Consider the following 19,435-nt stretch of genomic DNA (forward strand, 5'->3'; position numbering starts at 1 on the left):
ATTTATTCTCACAGTAATAAACGTTAATTGTGCATTTCTTCTTCCAGTTTGCCCTGCATCTTCCTTGGTCCTTCATTCTACAATCACTGAGCTCTGGAGCAAGGTCCCGACACAGAGCTGTTTACCTTAAGGAACTGTTGCAACTTACAGCTGAGTAACTTCAATGCAAAGGAGCAAATGGGACAAAACAAAATTCCATATTTTGCCCCCAAAATAGGTGCAAGTTTATGCTCTGGGTTAAAGCTGACACCAGATTAATTTATCGTAAAAAGGGGAAAGTGGAGTTGTATCAAGCAGAACACCTCAAGAGTAGCAACTGGAAACAAGGCTCTAGCCAACTGATCTCTCATTTACTTTGTAGGGATGCCTCTGATAGAGAAAGTCTTCAGAGCTTACACTGCAACCATTCTGGTGCCACTGCTTCTGAAACATCGAAATCTTTCTTGGAAGGAGTTTTGTTGGATGGCTCTGATGGCAGATGCACATGACCACCATTGGCATTTGTGTTTGATCCATCATTTTGAGTCAGCCCATCTACAGTCAGCAAGAACAGGATAATATTCAGAGCTCAATACCTAAGATAATTACTTTTTAAACTGCAGGCTGTTCCAGTCTCCTAACACGCTTGCCTCAAATAAACGGTCCTTTCAGAAGGACTAGAGGTAAGGAGGTAAGATAATGTGCAACAGGATATTTTTGGAGATGCAGCAATCTAATCATAAACTGGCTCGTTTATTTCTAAACGATGTAGGATGTGATTAATGTCTTAGAAACCAGCACAAATGTTTGATTCCTTTATCAACAAGCAAAACAGCTAGGAACAGTTTGGTGCTTTAGTGCCTTTGCCATGAACACTAGCTGCTCTCAGGTATTTGTCGTTCTTACTCTGAGCCCCAGCTTTTTGCTGCTTCATAAGGCATTCATATTTTCTCTTTTTTCCCTTCCGGGGACCCAAGAGCAGACTGACTACATTCTCCAACCACCTCTGTAAGCACTACCCATAATTGGTCATTAGAGCTACTTAAGAAAAGGCCTGAGTTACTTTCCCTTCCCTCAGATTTTCCTTCCGTACAGGGAGTTGCCTGGCCGTAACTCAGCAGATGCCCCTCCTCAAAATGGCACAGTTGAGACTAGAAACTCATTCTGTAGGAAGTCACAGGCACAAGCCTACTTTTGAACCACTCCATGGCATAGTGGGCTGGATAATCGATGCTCTGCACCACAATGTTGTCCTCGCTGAGCCATGTGTTTTAATAAGTGCATGTCCTTTTCATTGTTTTGTTTTACTGTGTTCTGACTTATTTTTTCTTCTGCTTTTTATTGTGCTGTAATATGTAATTATATGACTTGTTACACATATGGGCACAAAAGGAAGGGGTTATTACTTAAATGGAAGGAAAAATAATGTGCATGGAAAATGAAAGAGAACTGGGGGTCCCGATTGACAATAAATTGAAGCTATCACAACAATGTTCGGTGGCAGTGAGTAAAGCAAACTGATATTGGGATGTTTTAACAGGTCAATTTTGAGCCAAAATAGTGGGGGTAATCCTGCCACTTTATAAATCATTGGTCCAATTGCACTGAGAATACTGTGTACAGTTTTGGTCGTCACAGTACGAAAAGGATATTGCAGTTATTGGGAGGACATAGAAGAGAGAAACCGGAATGATGGTGGGGATTTATAGGTACTTCAATATGAGGAGCAATTACGTAAATTGGTCAAACTCTCACTGCAAAAGCAAAGGCTGAGAGGTGATATGATTGCTCTTTTTATGATTCTAAAGGGACTAGATAATACAAACCATGACAAGCTATTTCATTTTGTCCAGAACAGTAGAACTAGAAGACACGGCCTGCACTTGAAGAGGTTATTTAAAAATGAATCTGCAGAAACATTGGGGGCAATTTTAACTGAACCTACCCATTGGCAAACTGGCGGGATCGAGTGCAACGCTGGTTTTACATCCTGCCTGATTTTACTCCATTGAAATCAATGGAGTAATGGAGAGTAATATTGGGTGGGATGTAAAACTGGCGTTCCACCTGATCCTGTGGGATTCCAGCCTGGCGCTTCACAGCTAATGAAATACTTTTGAATTGTAGTCACTATTGTAATGCAGGGAAATGTAGCAACTAAATTTTGCTTCCTTCCACTGGGCCTAGTAACCATTCCTTCAAGGCCCCATTCGCCTGTTCTGGTGCTTTAGGTGAACATAAAAGATCCTATTCGAAGAGCCGGTAACTTTCTTCAAGTCCTGGCCAACATTCTTCGCCCAATCAACACCATCAAACAGAGCAAATTAACTGGTCATTCACCTCACTGCTGGTGCAGAATATGCCTGCCATGTTTGCCTATATAACATAATGTAATTCATTGTGTGAAGCACTATGACTTGTCTTGATGTGACAATATGATATGTAACGCAAGGATCATTATTACTACCATCAATGGAAAGTATAATCCAAGAAAAGCAATTCAGAGGATTGTGGCTTTATCCTTCTGGAGATGGAACTCCTCATCGGCACATGGTGCATCACCACCGGCCAGGCTAAGAACGGATAAGACTCATCCTAACAAATCAAGTGAGTTGGGAGTTAACTTCCTCTCTGCGTTTGAAGTACTTGTTTTTTTTGCCCCTTCCCTTTTTCCCCCAACTGTATTAAAATTCTTGGTTAGCTTTCTGATGAAGGGTCACACCCAAAACATTTTTTCTTTACAGATGCTAATGGACCTGCTGTGTATTTTTAGCATTTTCTCTTTCATCTGAGATGGGAGTGACAGGAAGCCTCAGGCTAGAACTTGTGACCTCCCATTTAGGCCTTTGTTGCATTTCTATAAATGACAATCTCAAAACTAATGATCTCCAAAGTGATGAGCACAATGTTCCAGAATTGTCTCAAGCTGCAAACCATAATCTACTGTATAAATAACATCCTTCAACATCTTTTCTGCAGCCATCTCCGCTAGGATTGAACCGGGGTCTTTCCTGGTCTGAATAACTCAGTGCCACACCAGCATTGCATTTACCCACTGAGTTATCGGGAAATCAGTCCTCCTTTTTTTACAGCAAACTGAACCTGCACACAGAATCGTACAGCACAGAAGGAGGCCATTCGGCCCACTATGCCTGTGCTGGCTCTTTGAAAGAGCTATCCAATTAGTCCCACTCTCCTGCTTTTTCCCCATAGCCCTGCAAATGGAGGGCTATTCCCCAACATAGACTGGAAAAGAAAACATTTGTCTTGAACTTGTCACTTTTCCTGGTGGCACAGTTGACATCAGGAACTGATTCCCGGGGCAATCGCACCACTTTGTGATGTAGCATTCCACCCCACTCCAATACGTTTCCTAATGTATCTCTCAGCTGGAAACATGGTCTTCTGTGAAGCTGTAACATAGAATCATAGAATGGTTACAGCACAGAAGGAGGCTATTCAGCCCATTGAGCCCGTGCCAGTTCTTTGTAAGAGCAATCCAGTTAGTCCCATTCCACCGCTCTTTCCCCTTAGCCCTGCAAATATTTTCCCTTCAAGTATTTATCCAATTCCTTTTTGAAAGCCATGATTGAATCTCCTTCCACCAACCTTTCAGGCAGCACATTCCAGATCATAACTACTTGCTGTGTGAAAAAAATTTCCTTACGTCACCTTTGGTTCTTTTGCCAATCACCTTAAATCTGTGTCCTCTGGTGCTCGACCCTTCTGCCAATGGGAACAGTTTCTATTTATTTACTTTATCTAAATCCTTCCTGATTTTGAACACTTCTATCAAATCTCCTCTTAACCTTCTCTGTTCTAAGGAGAACAACCCCACTTCTCCAGTCTATCCACGTAACTGAAGTCCCTTATCCCTGGAACCATTCTAGTAAATCTCTTCTGCACCCTCTCCAAGGCCTTTACATCCTTCCTAAAGTGCGGTGCCCAGAATACTCAATTGGACACAAAACTCCAGCAGTGGCCGAACCAGCGTTTTATAAAGGTTCAACATAACTTCCTTGCTTTTGTACTCTATGCCTCTATTTATAAAACCCAGGATCCCGTATGCTTTTTTAGCCGCTTTCTCAACCTGTCCTGCCACCTTCAAAGATTTGTGCACATATACGCCCAGATCACACTGTTCCTGCACCCCCTTTAGAATTGTACCATTTAGTTTATATTGCCTCTCCTCATTCTTCCTGCCAAAATGTATCACTTCACATTTCTCTGTATTAAATTTTATCTGCCATGTGTCCGCACATTCCACCAGCCTGTCTATGTCCTCTCGAAGTCTATTACTATCCTCCTCACTGTTTATTACACTTCCAAGTTTTGTGTCACCTGCAAATTTTGAAATTGTGCCCTGTACACCTAAGTCCAAGTCATTAATATAGATCAAAAAAAGCAGTGGTCCTAGTACTGACCTCTGGGGAACACCACTGTATACCTTCCTCCAGTCCGAAAAACAACCGTTCACCACTACTCTCTGTTTCCTGTCACTTAGCCAATTTTGTATCCATGCTGCCACTGCCCCTTTTATTCCATGGGCTTCAACTTTGCTGACAAGCCTATTATGTGGCACTTTATCAAACGCCTTTTGAAAGTCCATGCACACAACATCAACCCTCTCCGTTACCTCATCAAAAAACTAAATCAAGTTAGTTAAACACGATTTGCCTTTAACAAATCTGTGCTGGCTTTCCTTTATTAATCCATACTTAAAATAGCATTGAAAAGGGAAGACACACAGAATGGTTTGAAGAAGCGAACATATTGACAGGAAGGTGACAACTGATGGGAGATGCTGGGAAGGATAGTCAGTGCAGAATTGGCAAAGCTAGAGGCACCTTCAAGAATTTTTATAAGATCTGGAGGAGTCAAAGATTGTCATTACAACCACAATGAAGGAATCTAGCAGCATAATTGTACCAATGTTGTTGTGTGATGCTATTACACGGCAGGTGCAAGAAACAAATATATACATAGAATTACATAGAACATACAGCACAGAAACAGGCCTTTCGGCTCAATAGGTCCATGCTGGTGTATATACTCCACACAAGCCTCCTCCCACCCTTTTTACATTTTAAAAAGATTAAATAGTTTGGACTACATTGTCTATAAAACAAATTTTGAAATGAAAATGAACCTGCTTTTTTAAAATCAAGTTTAAGAAAAAATTTGGTAAAGAGCTCATATGAAAGACAGTTTAAAAAGACTTTATGTTGTTGGTGTATACATTGAGGATGAAGACCAGCTGGCTCCTTGAGCAGGCAATAACTTGGATAAGTTAACAGAAACAAGAGAAAGGACTAACATGGTGGTTCAGTGAGTTTATCCATCAAGAGCTGAGCCATATAGGCCAGGAAGATTACAGGTTCATTTCACAGTCCGTGCTGGCATCAATCAATGCTTATCAGAAACAGGACACTATTATATTGCCAATTATAATGACTCCCTGCTAAGTTAGCTGATTTCAGGCTGGGCAGTGATGTGGACACTAAGACTGTTCTTAGTGTCCTGGTCTAGGGAGGATGAAATCATTTAAGTTCTCGTTCCCGATAACTATCAAGCAACACATGCTGGAAGTGTGCGTGCCAACATCAGGTGACTGCACAATCGGCCTCAGTTGTAATGCTGCCTGTGGTTGAAGAGTCTGGTGCCCATGGAAATGTATCCCAGCAAGAACTCAACATCTTCAGGAGAGCATTGGAGACAATTGATGGAAGAAAAAAACAAGAGAAAGATCAGGAATAAAAAAAAAATCTAATAAGCTGGAAGCTGCAGCAGATTTTCAAGTGTTGGAATGGAGTGGGAATGCATCACCAAACATGGCTGGTGGTGGAGAATAGTCTGATGCTCAAACTAGTGGAGATAAAGCAAGGAAAATAACAATAATTATAGTGGATTTATTGGGGGCAATTTTAACCTAACTCGCCGGGTGGGGATGCCGTAGGATCAGGTGGAATGCTGGTTTTACACTCTGTGACTTCAATGGAGAGTAAAATCGGGCAGGGTGTATAACCAGCGCTACACCTGATCCCGCCAGTTTCCCGATGGGCGGGTTAGGTTAAAATTGCCCCCGTTATTTTTGAGTGTATATATCCCAATAAAAAGGTGCCCAATCTCTTTTTTTTCCCCATTCCCCCATCACCCTGCACCACGTGCACCTGAGTGTGTGGGCTGGCAGCAAGCTCCTTGGCAAACACCATTTGCTGACCCCAGCAGGGATGCACTGAAGGCACCAAATGCAACATTCCCTCTGCTTGCTCCTCTTGGCTCCCCACAGTAACGTGGTTCAACTTGGGAACTCAGTGGAGTGGGGAATCAACATTGTACCCCACCACTCCATGCCACTGTGTAATGGTGCCTGAATGTGTACCATCACCAAAACCTTTCAAAGAACATTTATATCAAGTAAATTTGGAATTGGCTCATGTCTTTCTTATTTTGCTTCAAAAACGTGACTGTAGGTCCTGAAGGGTGCAACAACGTTCATTCTGGATGCCAGGGGTAGATTTCTGTTCTTCCTTAATGTGCAATCAATTCATTTTTTAAGATTGAGATACTTTTCCAAAATACAGCAAGTTTAAAAATGATTCAACTTTATCAGTCAGCCAAACAGAAGCAAAAATTAAATAAATCTTTGCAATTCTGTGCTATTATAAGAGCTACCATAGAGAAATGATTGACGGAAAGAGGGTTGATGAATTCGAAGCAACACGACTACAGTGGAGAGACATACTGTGTTACATAAGAACATAAGAACATAAGAAATAGGAGCAGGAGTAGGCCAATTGGCCCCTCGAGCCTGCTCCGCCATTCAATAAGATCATGGCTGATCTGATCCTAACCTCAAATCTAAATTCATGTCCAATTTCCTGCCCGCTCCCCGTAACACCTAATTCCCTTTACTTCTAGGAAACTGTCTATTTAGGCAGCGTAAAGCCATTCGTATTTTTCACAGTATTCTAAGCTCCTCTAACGGAACAAACACAATGGATCTCCTATTCTTCCCAGAGAACACCTTATGGGAATCCTTTATTAAAATGTACAGAGATTCATTTAATCTTATCAGGAACAGTTAAGAGGAGTTACTGTCACATTGCCGGACGTATTTTGACTAACTTGCACTGTACAACTTGCTTCTCTTAGTAATCTCCTCTCAGATTTGCTTCAAGGAGATTTGAAATGTTTGAAGGTCAAATGGTATTTTGGTTGGGCTTTTGATCTCTCCCACCTCAACAAAGAGTTACAGGCACTAGGTAAAAGGAATATTCATTATGCCTTCAGCTATATCACTAAATAATAATAATGAAGCATTGAATGCTCAGTAGTTAGTCATAATTCTTGCCAAGAAAAGCTTTGGATTTATATGCATAATAATGGCTTACGATCTGAAATACAGGGTTTCATATATACAGCAACCTTTCTCTGGCGAGGCTTCCTTTCTGTCTCTGTGTAACATCTACTGGATCTCAAGCTCCTGATTTCAAAATGTTTCTAATAATTCACCCCAATTTTCTCCTACCATCTCCTGAAGATGCTGGGGTATAGTTCCCCTGGGTGCTGGCAGCTCTCTGGTGCCTTCTTCAAGTGGTTATTCATTCTTGAGGTCAGTAAGTGAACAGTTGGCAGTCTATTTAACTATATGGGGCATCTTTCACCCTCTCCTTGTTTAGGAGCGTTGAGGCCAAGTGCAGCGGTTCTATTACCATTCTGAGATCGGCTAAATCCATAGTGTTGGGGATTAAACCTAGTACCTTCCTGGTTTCTAGTTTAGTAACACACCACACCGTTAAATTACCCACTGAGCTATAAGGGGAGCCTGAAAATTTGTTCTGAAATGAAATCTAATATTGTAATTGATATTACATCAGACTAATTATATTAGGTGTCAGCCGTGGCTCAGTGGTAGCACTCTTGCCAGAGTCAAGATTGTGGGTTCAAGTAGCACTCCAGTGACCTGAGCATATAATCTAGGCTGACAGTCTAGTGCAGTACTGAGGGAGTGCTGCACTGTTGGCGGTGCCGTCTTCTGGATGAGATGTTAAACTGAGACCCCGTCTGCCCTCTCAGATGGACGTAAAAGATCACATGGCACTATTCAAAGAGTAAAGGAGTTCTCCTCGATGTCCTGACCAATATTTATCCCTCAACCAACATCACTAAAACAGATTACCTGGTCATTATCTCATTCCTGTGTGTAAGAGTGCAAATTGGCTGCTGCATTTACTACATTAGTGACTGCACTTCAAAAGTACTTTGTTGGCTGTGAAGCGCTTTGGGACGTCCTGAGGTCGTGAAAGACGCTATGTAAATGCAAGTTCTTTCTTATTTGTGTAGATTACCACTCACACTGGAAGTGATTCCATACACCATACATTATAATAACACCACTATTGTACATGACTGAATCAAATCACATAAAGCAGATACTACAGAAGAAAATTGTTCTCTTGCTAAAGTCAGAATGCATTTAGAAACTTCTCCGGTTGAGTAGGAATTCAGTGCCCATTATTTTATATGTTTAAACAAGTAATTGAATGTCATTTGCACAGGAACTCTGCTAATCGCTTTGTGCTGCTGTAACAATGTTGCAATTTGTGTGCAGAAGCAATTTTTAAAAAAAGAGTAATTTCCATCTCCATTATGCCATAAAATTAAGTATCAGATGGGGTGTAACAGAGCACTAAATTCAGTGCAGGTCAGTTCTGCCTTATCTCTACCTATTTTCAACCCTGTTGGATTTGGGGCAGGCTTCCAAAGTTCCAGTCTGAAACAGGCAGGAGCTTCAATTATGTATTGAAATGGGGGTGGTAACATCCTGGATGCCACATCCCGGCATGCAGGATTCCAAGTCTTACTTACCCATGCCAAAGAAAGTTGATGTCCAGGGTTATTAGGGACTGACAAGCCAGGTGGGAGTTTATACAAAGGTCGCAAACGGTAAGGTAAGTGTTTAAGCCATTTCTGGGGCATTTTCTTTTGTCTTTTTTTTCCTACTGGCACTTAGACTCTAAGCCTTTGTTCCAGTTGTTAGTAATTAGTATTTTATGGTCCCAGCATCATCACTGACAGTAATGGGTTTTCCTAATGTGTTTGGAAGAGGAGAAGGGTCTACGGAGGAATGCTAGGCAGGTCAGGCTGCCTAAGAAGGTGCTCTCTGAATTTCCCACTGGCACCTGCATCTGCTTAACTTTCTTTGGCAGAGGTAGTGTTGGTGGAGGCTCTTTGTTAGCCGTGGCTCAGTGGTAGCACTCTCGCCTCTGAGTCGGAAGGTCGTGGGTTCAAGTCCCACTCTAGACACTTGAACACATCTAGGCTGACACTCCAGTGCAGTACTGAGGGAGGGCTGCACTATCAGAGTTGCCATCTTTTGGATGAGACGTTAAACCGAAACAGCATTTGCCCTCTCAGGTGGACATAAAAGATCCCATGATACTATTTCGAGCAGGTGCCCTGGCCAATATTTATCCCTCAACCAACATCACTAAAAAAGATTATTTGATCATTACCACATTGCTGTTTGTGGGATCTTGCTGTGCGCAAATTGGCTGCCGCGTTTTCTACATTACAACAGTGACTACACTTCAAAAATAATTCATTGGCTGTAAAGTGCTTTGGGGCATCCTGAGGTTGTGAAAGGTGCTATATAATGAAAGTCTTTCTTTCTTTCTTTTTCCTTTTCCCAAAAGGAGCAATGCAGTCAAACACTCAATGGTGCCACTAAGTTAAGTGAATGTCACACTAACTAAATTTGAGTTGCATGTAATTTTCCTCTCCCACTATTACTGTGCTCCTTAGATCTATCATAGTTTTTGTCTGGTGCTGTGAATAATTATGCAAAATGGTTTGCACCCGGGAATTAGTTCTTGTCCTTTCAGATGAGATTTCCAACAATTTTTTGCCATTTAGAACTGACTTACACCTTTAGATATATTTGTTACTGTATAACTAATAAATGGATTCTATAATGATAGTATTGTTTTTCTTAGGGTAGTTGATGCTGTCCTTTGGAAATTACTAGGGGGTTCCCCAAACAGAAAGTTTGGAAATCACTGGACAATTTAATCAACTAACTGGGTCTTCTGTAATCATCATGGGTTTAGGTCTCAGACATTCAACTTATAGTCTAGTGCAGTACTGAAGAAGTGCCACAATGTCAGATGTACTGTCGTTTTGATGAGACGTTAACCCGAGGCCCCGTTTGACCTCTTGGGTGGACGTTATCTCATTGCTCTTTCTTCCTTCCTTTCTTTCTTTCTGAACTTTCTTTCCTTTGTACAGTTTTGAGCTCCACACTATAGGAAGGTTGTTATGGCAATAGAGAGGGTACAGATTTACTGGAATGCTGCCTGGTATGAGGAAAAACAAATACATAGAAAGACTTGCAAAATTGGGAATGTTTTCAATGGATTAGAGGAGATTGTGTGATGATTTGACAGAGGAGTTTAAGATTATGAAGGGATGGGACAGAGTAAATTGTGGTTGAGAGGTCTAGAATGAGCGGACACATATATAAGATTAAAGGTAAGAGATTTAGAACAAATAGCAGGAGAATCTTGTTTTTACACAGGGTCATAAGGCTGTGGAATGCACCAGAGTTCATGATCGAAGCAGAGACCATGTCAACTCTTAAGAATAGGTTAGATAGGTGGTTGGAGGAAAGGGTATTAAAGAGGGTAGGTTTGTGGGATTAGGGCTACTGCTCGTGTGCAGCTTTCTCCCATTCAAATTATTATTGTTACTTTTATTTTTTTTTAAACCAAAAAGTACCACCTCCCATTTACTGACATTAAATTCCATCTGCCACTTTTTTGCTCATTCCACCATGTTATGAAGCACTGGTTGGGACCCAACGGTCTGTTTCTGTGTTGTAATTTCCATGTAAAAGAGGCTAGTCTCGGGCTCGCCAATATTCAGGTGGAGGAAATTTTGGTCCATCTAAGTCTTGATATCAGAGCGGAAATGTGAGAATGTTTCCAGTTCTACATGAAGGTTCTGCACTGGAATTTTAACTCACCCGTTTCTCTCCACAGATATTAACTAACTAGCTGAGTGTTTCTAGCATTTTTGTTTCAGATTGCTACTATCTGCAGCTTTTGCATTTAGTTTCAAAATGTGTCAACAACTGTGGGTCAATGAAGGAGGCAGTGAGGTAGAGAACATAAGAAATAGGAGCAGGCCATACGGCCCCTCGAGCCTGTTCTGTCATTCAACAAGATAATGGCTAATCTTTGACCTCAACTCCACTTTTCCGCCCGATCCCCATATCCCTGGATTCCCTCAGAGTCCAAAAATCTATCAATCTCAGTCTTGAATATACTCAACACTTCAGCATCCACAGCCCTCTGGGGTAGAGAATTCCAAAAGATTCACCACCCTCAGAGAAGAAATTTCTCCTCATCTCAGTCCTAAATTGCCAACCACTTAACCTGAGACTATACGCCCTAGAGTTGGATGTCATTGGCATATAGTGGGGGCGGGGTGAAACCAGGGATCGACTTTTTCGATATACTGTTGGTAACTTTGCGAGCAAAAGAACAGAAGTCGTTGTCAGCTATCTAGTGCCTATGTCAGTCCTGAACTGGGAACCAAAAGAAGGCAGAGGTAAACAATATGAGAGATTCTCATGACAAATCTAGCTGGCTCTGTGAACTACTATCTGCCTGGCTGGATGTACAAATGTTGCTATGTTCCAATACCACAACAATCAGATAAGATGGTACTCCTATCAACATTTGCAATGCAAAAGTAACACAAGGGTGTTAAAAATCACTTTGATTACCTTGATACCTATATCATTATCTCTAATCAACAGCCTCTTCTCATCTTCAAATCTTCCCAAAGCTTCTTGGAACTGTCTCTCTGCAGCCAGCTGCTGTCGACTGTTCTCTTCTCTTAAGGATGTAATAGTAGTCTGAAGTTCAGCTACAGTCTGAAAAGAAAATAATAACTGAAAATCGCAGTTGCTTAAACATGACTATTTGCTTAGGTTTGAAAATGCTTTGAAGCGTGATAATAGCTGTGAAAATATTTGAAACTGTATTTATCAGCTGCCAAATGCGGAGAAGATTCAAACTTTCTCAGGATCTCTAATTGTCATGGAATTTTGTCTGAGGCACAGCAGATAAAAACAAGCATGTTGCTACATTTTTGTTTGTCTGCAATGTTCCTTAATATTCTAGCTCAACAGGTATGACATGTACTAAACTGGCCCAAAATGCTGTGGATATTCATGCAGCACTGTAATAAACAAATCCTATACTTTCACTTGTTTTGTTTTGAGGAGAAATTTGGTTAGCCTTATCACATCAAAAAATTACAGCATATGTGAAAATCATAGGAATAAAAGTCTAGAAATGCCCGTCAGCAATGTTGTTGCTCGAATGTTTAATGCACTTGTATTGTTTCTCTCTCCACTTTTAACAGTGGTGTTAACCCATCTATTTTATGCTCCAACATCAGACCTTAACTCCAACTCCATTGAACAGCACCAGTGTAAATATTTCCTGTTTTAATTTTGTGCTCATGCCAGCCCTGTATCAGCAACAAGCAGTCCCAGATCTGGTATAGCACGGTTAGATGAAGAGTACAACTCCCCTTACTCGGTTTTAAAAGTGCGCCGTGAATTTTTCCATTTCCCATAATAGCTATTTTTGGAGCCTCTCTGAGCAAAAGTGCTAATTTAGTGCTAATTTGAGCCAAATTATGAACAATTTTGTGTTGCACCCACTAAAAACTGGGTCAAGACTGCCAACTTCATAATTTCAGATCCTTCTGTAATGGAAGCAGAGCTTCATCATGTGTCCAGTGGTGACAATTACTGCATTATATCTTTTTATACAACTTCAGATAGAGAGAGTAAAGCATTAGCTACGATTAGCTGTGTTCTTTTGACTTTGTGATTGGAAGAGTGGCCAATACACAAAATGATCCAGAAAATAGCTGCAATTTCTAGAGACACTAGCTGTCTACATAAGGTGGAGATGCCGGTGATGGACTGGGGTTGACAATTGTAAACAATTTTACAACACCAAGTTATAGTCCAGCAATTTTATTTTAAATTCACAAGCTTTCGGAGGCTTCCCCCTTCCTCAGGCAGGATTTTTCACATCTTTCACCTGAGGAAGGGGGAAGCCTCCGAAAGCTTGTGAATTTAAAATAAAATTGCTGGACTATAACTTGGTGTTGTAAAATTGTTTACAATTGTCTACATAAGGGTAGGCAAGTTGATTGACATGTAAGTCAGCAGGATACAGTAGCCTTGTTCTAAAGGGAATTAGTAAACCCTGAAAGGACAATAAGTATTTTATTTGTAGAATCAAATCACACATTAAGATTGATTTCTGTCATGGCCACATGTCATAAGCAAATGAGCCATCAGATGGCCAGAAGACTGCTGTTCACATCTTGCCTACTTACGTGCTAGAAATGGTTTGTACCTTAACTGCCTGACCATTGAGAAAAATCTGTATAAGTAAATGAGCCTGCTTCAATATCAAAGGAAAGGTCATACAGTAGATAGTAGCCCTGGCTGAAAGAGTCTTCGTCCACATAACACTTCATCAAAGATTCAGTCAAGTGCTACTGAAAAAAATGACTAAAATACTGGACTATTTTAATGTTTTAGAACAGTTTATGTAAGTCAAACATTATGCTGCTAGTTTCTTGCTGTGCTTTTCTGCTTCTCAGAAATTATCTTATTTATAAATAAATCTGTCCATTAGTTTTAGCCTGAATGTAACAGGCTGGCTGTGTGGTATTTACTGCCTTTAGGAGTGGAGAACGAAGAAATAAAGGGGTAATTATTGTTCCTGTTGCACGCAACCCCATTCATGACATGCATAAGGTTGCAGCTTTGGCTCATGGAAGACTTGGTCTACTTGTGGAAACTGCATCTTTCCTGTGAAAATAAATTGAGCGTTGAAAGAAGGCCTGTTGTAAACCTTTCAGTTGGCAGTCAGAGGAAATTTTCATCCCAATCATCTGTGCTAGTTTGAAACTCAGGTCCCAAAGATAAAAGGAACCTGCCCCTGCATCATTCAGTACTTCCAAAAATTTTGCATTCAAGTACCATGTTCATCAGATCCAATACTTCAGGAGAACTGTGTCATTGCACCTATAATGCCGTAACTGTACAAATCAATCTGAACTATTGAGATGAGATCACCAGGCAGTTCTGCCCTCATACCAAATAGAATATAATTGAACTACAATGAATGTTTGTAACTCACTCAATTTTCTTGCTGACAATAAAACCTTAAAGTGGCTGTTTCTGGCGTGAAACTTTAGAATGCAAGGAAGCTATAGCATCGGAGAGGGGATGGAGTAGAATCAGATTATGCGACAACAAATTAAAATCCCACAAATTGAAATGTCTAATATTCCAAGCTCATTTCTTGAATAGACTCTCCCTCTCCCTTTGGTGCACAAACTAGATTTGGAGTCTTTGCAAAGCTTGTTTAACCATAACCAAAGTTATGGTTTAGCAATTTCTGTAAGAGACTCCAAAATAACTGGAGTATTATCAGATAGATCATTATTATTTTCATACAAAATTTGAGCCATTTTCAATAGCATTGCCACATATCTTCTTAATAAATGGCTTTCTTGGAGATAAGATAATCTCTAAAACTGAGGGCATGACATCCTGATACTGTAACCTTTCAATAACCAGGCTGTTAATGCATGCTAGTTGGGGCTGGGCGCTAAATCTGGGACATTTTGCTATGTTAAAGGCGCTATATAAATGCAGTTTGTTGTTGTTAGTCAACTCAAATTTATTGTAGCTTGAAGAGAAAAATTGGTTGATCTGTGACAAGATAAATGAAATCTGAGAAGTACAGCTTTCAAGTAGGTAGTTATTGAAATGACCTTGCAATGTTTAGCTTGAATCTTCTAAAGGATGCTCAGATGAAAGAAATGTAAAGAAATTCATAAGATATTCTCTTGTCACATGGTTAGAATGGACAGACAATCACTAGTGATCTGCAGTTTCCCTCACTTTTTCATTTTTAGGGTGCCCGATTGTACTGGAAAAGTACCCATCATCGGAAAGATGGCAGAAATATCTGCAGAGGACATACCTCTCTCAGAACCATCGGTTTAATGCTGTCACAGAAGCCTGGTTGATTCATACCAACTGGAACTTGGGAGAACCATTGTACCAGGAGATTTAGTTGAATATCCTTGACTCTGGTACCACAAAGTTGACTCTCACCTTAAAGCTCTTAACTCATGGGTATCATTTTGCTGTAATCCTGCAACATTTGGACAGAAGGTTAGGGTAATGGATAGTCCTAAAATTTATGCTATGATAATAAGAGGATGCTTGGACACATCCGAAACAATGTGCCTTGAAGGATAAAGCTTTGGGGAGAAACCAAGGTGAGGTCAGAAGGAAGCTTTCGCCTTGTGCTCCAATGACTGCATCAACCAGATAAAGACAGACAAGAAGCACTGCCGTCTTAGAAAGGCAGCTTCTGTAAGAAAGGAACGAACAAAGAGACTTGCATTTATATCATGCCTTCAAGCATCTTACAACCATAGATGTTTACAGCATAGAAGGCAATGATTATCGCTTTGTCGTGTTTTTGCTAGAGCAATCTAAATCTGATCTCAATGCCCCACTCTCTCTCCCTATATTCCTGTATCTTCTGCTTCAAACATTTATCTAATTTTCCTTTAAAAGAAGCAATTCTGTCTGCCTCAACCACTTCCTGTGGCAAAGCATTCCATGCTTCAACAACTCCGTATAAAGAAATTTCTCCAAACATATTGACGACCCTTCATTATTGACTCCCCAACCAAAGGAAATAGTTTTTCCCTATTCACTCTATCAAAACTCTTAATAACTTTAAAAACCTCAATGAAATCTCCTCTGTCTTCTTTGTTCCCATGGAAACTGTTCCAGTGTCTGAATTCTGCCCTCATAACTATAGTTTCCCATCCCTAACATCATCCTGATGAATCTACGCTGCAAACTCTCTGAAGCTTTAATGTCGTTTTTATAATAGAGCACCTAAAACAGCACACAGTACACTGCACACTGTGGCCTAACCATGTTTTGTACAAACTTAATGTTACTTTTTTTACTCTTGTACTCTATGGCCCTATTCATAAGAGGTAAAATACTGTTGGCCTTTTTATGGCTTTATCTACCTGTACTCGCATTTTCAAGGAATTGTGTGTCTGAACCCTTGGGTCCATCTTCATGTCCATCCACACCCTTTAATGTTTTTCCATTCAGCGTATACTCTCACTCCTCGTTTTTTCTCCCAGAATGTATTATTTCACACTTATCTGCATTAAATTGCATCTATCACCTATTTGTCCATTACGCTAATTTTTTTTTATTCGTTCATGGGATGTGGGCATCGCTGGTAAGGCCAGCATTTATTGCCCATCCCTAATTGATCTTGAGAAGGTGGTGGTGAGCTGCCGCCTTGAACTGCTGCAGTCCACGTGGTGAAGGTTTTCCCACAGTGCTGTTAGTTAGGGAGTTCCAGCAATGATGAAGGAACGGCAATATATTTCCAAGTCGGGACGGTGTGTGACTTGGAGGGGAGCGTGCAGGTGGTGTTGTTCCCATGCGCCCGCTGCCCTTGTCCTTCAAGGTGGTAGAGGTTGCGGGTTTGGGAGGTGCTGTCAAAGAAGCCTTGGCGAGCTGCTGTAGTGCATCCTGTGGATGGTACACACTGCAGCCACGGTGCGCTGGTGGTGAAGGGAGTGAATGTTTAGGGTGGTGGATGGGCTGCTTTATCCTGGATGGTGTCGAGCTTCTTGAGTGTTGTTGGGGCTGCACTCATCCAGGCTAGTGGAGAGTATTCCATCACACTCCTGACTTGTGCCTTGTAGATGGTGGAAAGGCTTTGGGGAGTCAGGAGGTGAGTCACTCGCCGCAGAATACCTAGCCTCTGACCTGGTCTTGTAGCCACAGTATTTATGTGGCTGGTCCAGTTAAGTTTCTGGTCAATGGTGACCCCCAGGACGTTGATGGTGGGGGATTCGGCGATGGCAATGCTGTTGAATGTCAAGGGGAGGCGGTTAGATTCTCTCTTGTTGGAGATGGTTATTGGAATTTGTCTGGCGTGAATGTTACTTGCCACTTATCAGCCCAAGCCTGGATGTTGTCCAGGTCTTGCTGCATGCGGGCACGGACTGCTTCATTATCTGAGGGGTTGCGAATGGAACTGAACACTGTGCAATCATCAGCGAACATTCCCATTTCTGACCTTATGATGGAGGGAAGGTCATTGATGAAGCAGCTGAAAATGGTTGGGCCTAGGATACTGCCCTGAGGAATTTCTGCAGCAATGTCCTGGAGCTGAGAGGATTAGCCTCCAACAACCACTACCGACTTCCTTTGTGCTAGGTACGACTCCAGCCACTGGAGAGTTTTCCCTGATTCCCAATGACTTCAATCTTAAGAGGCATCCTTTGTGCCATACTTGATCAAATGCTGCTTTGATATCAAGGGCAGTCACTCTCACCTCACCTCTGGAATTCAGCTCTTTTGTCCATGTTTGGACCAAGGCTGTAACGAGGTCTGGAGCTGAGTGGTCCTGGCGGACCCCAAACTGAGCATCGGTGAGCAGGTTATTGGTGAGTAAGTGCCGCTTGATAGCACTGTCGATGACACCTTCCATCACTTTGCTGATGATTGAGAGTAGACTAATGGGGCGGTAATTGGCCAGATTGGATTTGTCCTGCTTTTTGTGGACAGGACATACATGGGCAATTTTCCACATTGTCGGATAGATGCCAGTGTTGTAGCTGTACTGGAACAGTTCGGCTAGAGGTGTGGCTAGTTGTGGAGCACAAGTCTTCAGCACTGCAGCCAGGATGTTGTCGGGGCCCATAGACTTTGTCGTATCCAGTGCACTCAGCCGTTTCTTGACATCACGTGGAGTGAATCGAATTGGCTGAAGACTGACTTCTGTGATGGTGGGATATCTGGAGGAGGCCAAGATGGATCATCCACTCGGCACTTCTGGCTACAACAACTTGCATTTATATATCTTCCTGAAGTCTTTTATAGTCTCCTCACTGTTTGCCAAAACCCCTACTTTTCTGTTAGCAAAGTTTGAGATTCTGTTCTCTGTGCCTTAACCCAATCATCTACATGTACAGCAAACATTGATCCTTTACCAATCCGAGTAACACCCATTCACCCTATTTCTTGTCCGTCATCCAACTTTCTATTCATGCTGCTAATTTCTTCTGATACTATACACCTGAGATTTTCTAACAAGTCTCTTGTGAGGCCCCTTGTTGAAAATCCATATACACTCCAACTATTACATTCCCTTTATCTATCCAATTGGTTACTTCTTCAACAAAACTCTATTAAATTTGTCAAACTCGTCTTGCCTTTAACCAAATACGTACTGGCTGTCCTTGATTAATCTCTACATTTCTAAATGCTCACTAACTTTATCCCAAATTATGGATTCTAAGAGTTTGCCCACAACTGATGTCAGTTTAACTGGTCTATAGTTACCCGGTTTCTCCTTCTCTCACTTCTTGAACAAACATATTACAGTAGCTACTCTCAAGTCTCACGGCAGAATGTGCATATTTAAGGAAGATTAAAATATTGAGGCCACAGCCTCTGCTACCTCCTCTCTAATTTCCTTCAACAGCTTAGGACGCAAGTTATCAGCATCTGGTGACTTATCCACCCAAGTTCTATTCATTTTTTCAGAACCTGCCATACCTTCCTCTAGTACATCTATATCCTCTCTTCAGCCATTATTTATTAAAAAATGTAATATCTGTCATACCTTCATAATTAGACTACCCTCATCCCTGAGCGATCCTACCCTCTTTAACTATTCTTTTACTTTTTAATATGCTTTTGAAAGCCCTTACTATTTCCTCTTACATTACGTGCTGTTTTTTTCCCATATATTTAGCCCATCTAATCTCCCTTTTCATCTCCCCACTATGCTGTCTATATTCCTCATAATTTTCTTTAGTGTTGTTAGCCCTACTTTTTAATCATAATGCCTTCCTTTTAAGTTCAAGTTCACTTTTAATCTCTATTTATCTACAGCACTCTATTCTTTGATGAACCCCCTTTTTGCTTTATAGGAATATATGTTTAAATCCCTTCAGGGCCACTCCCCTCCCTATCTCTGTATTCTCCTGCAGCCCAATAATTCCCCTCCGAATGAAGAATGAATTCTTCATTCTTCTGTCTCTGGCCTTTTGTGCATTCTCCCTCCCTTACCCCATCCCTCCATGGTAGCCGTGCCTTGTATCCATCTCATATTTGAAGATTTCCCACAGCTGATCTATTCTGTTGACTTTGTTCATTCTTGTTGGAGTTGTACAAAGCTGAATCACCTGCCCACAGGCCAAGTTGTGATTGACCACAGATTGGTGCAGCAGGGAAGCCAGGCAAAAGATTCAACACGTCTTGGTTGGACAAAAATATGTAGGAAAA

The 19,435-nt window shown here is 41.3% G+C and overlaps 1 protein-coding gene across 1 annotated transcript in view; it reads right to left on the minus strand.

The window, feature by feature from the left end:
* Positions 1 to 19,435, minus strand: part of cep112 (centrosomal protein 112) — a 358,450-nt gene that overhangs the window by 31,750 nt on the left and 307,265 nt on the right. Inside the window, exon 24 of the mRNA XM_068003888.1 lies at positions 11,771 to 11,920. Within this exon, the coding sequence (XP_067859989.1) occupies positions 11,771 to 11,920 (150 nt within the window). The remainder of the gene's footprint in view (positions 1 to 11,770; positions 11,921 to 19,435) is intronic.

Source organism: Heptranchias perlo, chromosome 23 (assembly GCF_035084215.1).
Source record: "Heptranchias perlo isolate sHepPer1 chromosome 23, sHepPer1.hap1, whole genome shotgun sequence".
Lineage (NCBI taxonomy): Eukaryota > Metazoa > Chordata > Chondrichthyes > Hexanchiformes > Hexanchidae > Heptranchias > Heptranchias perlo.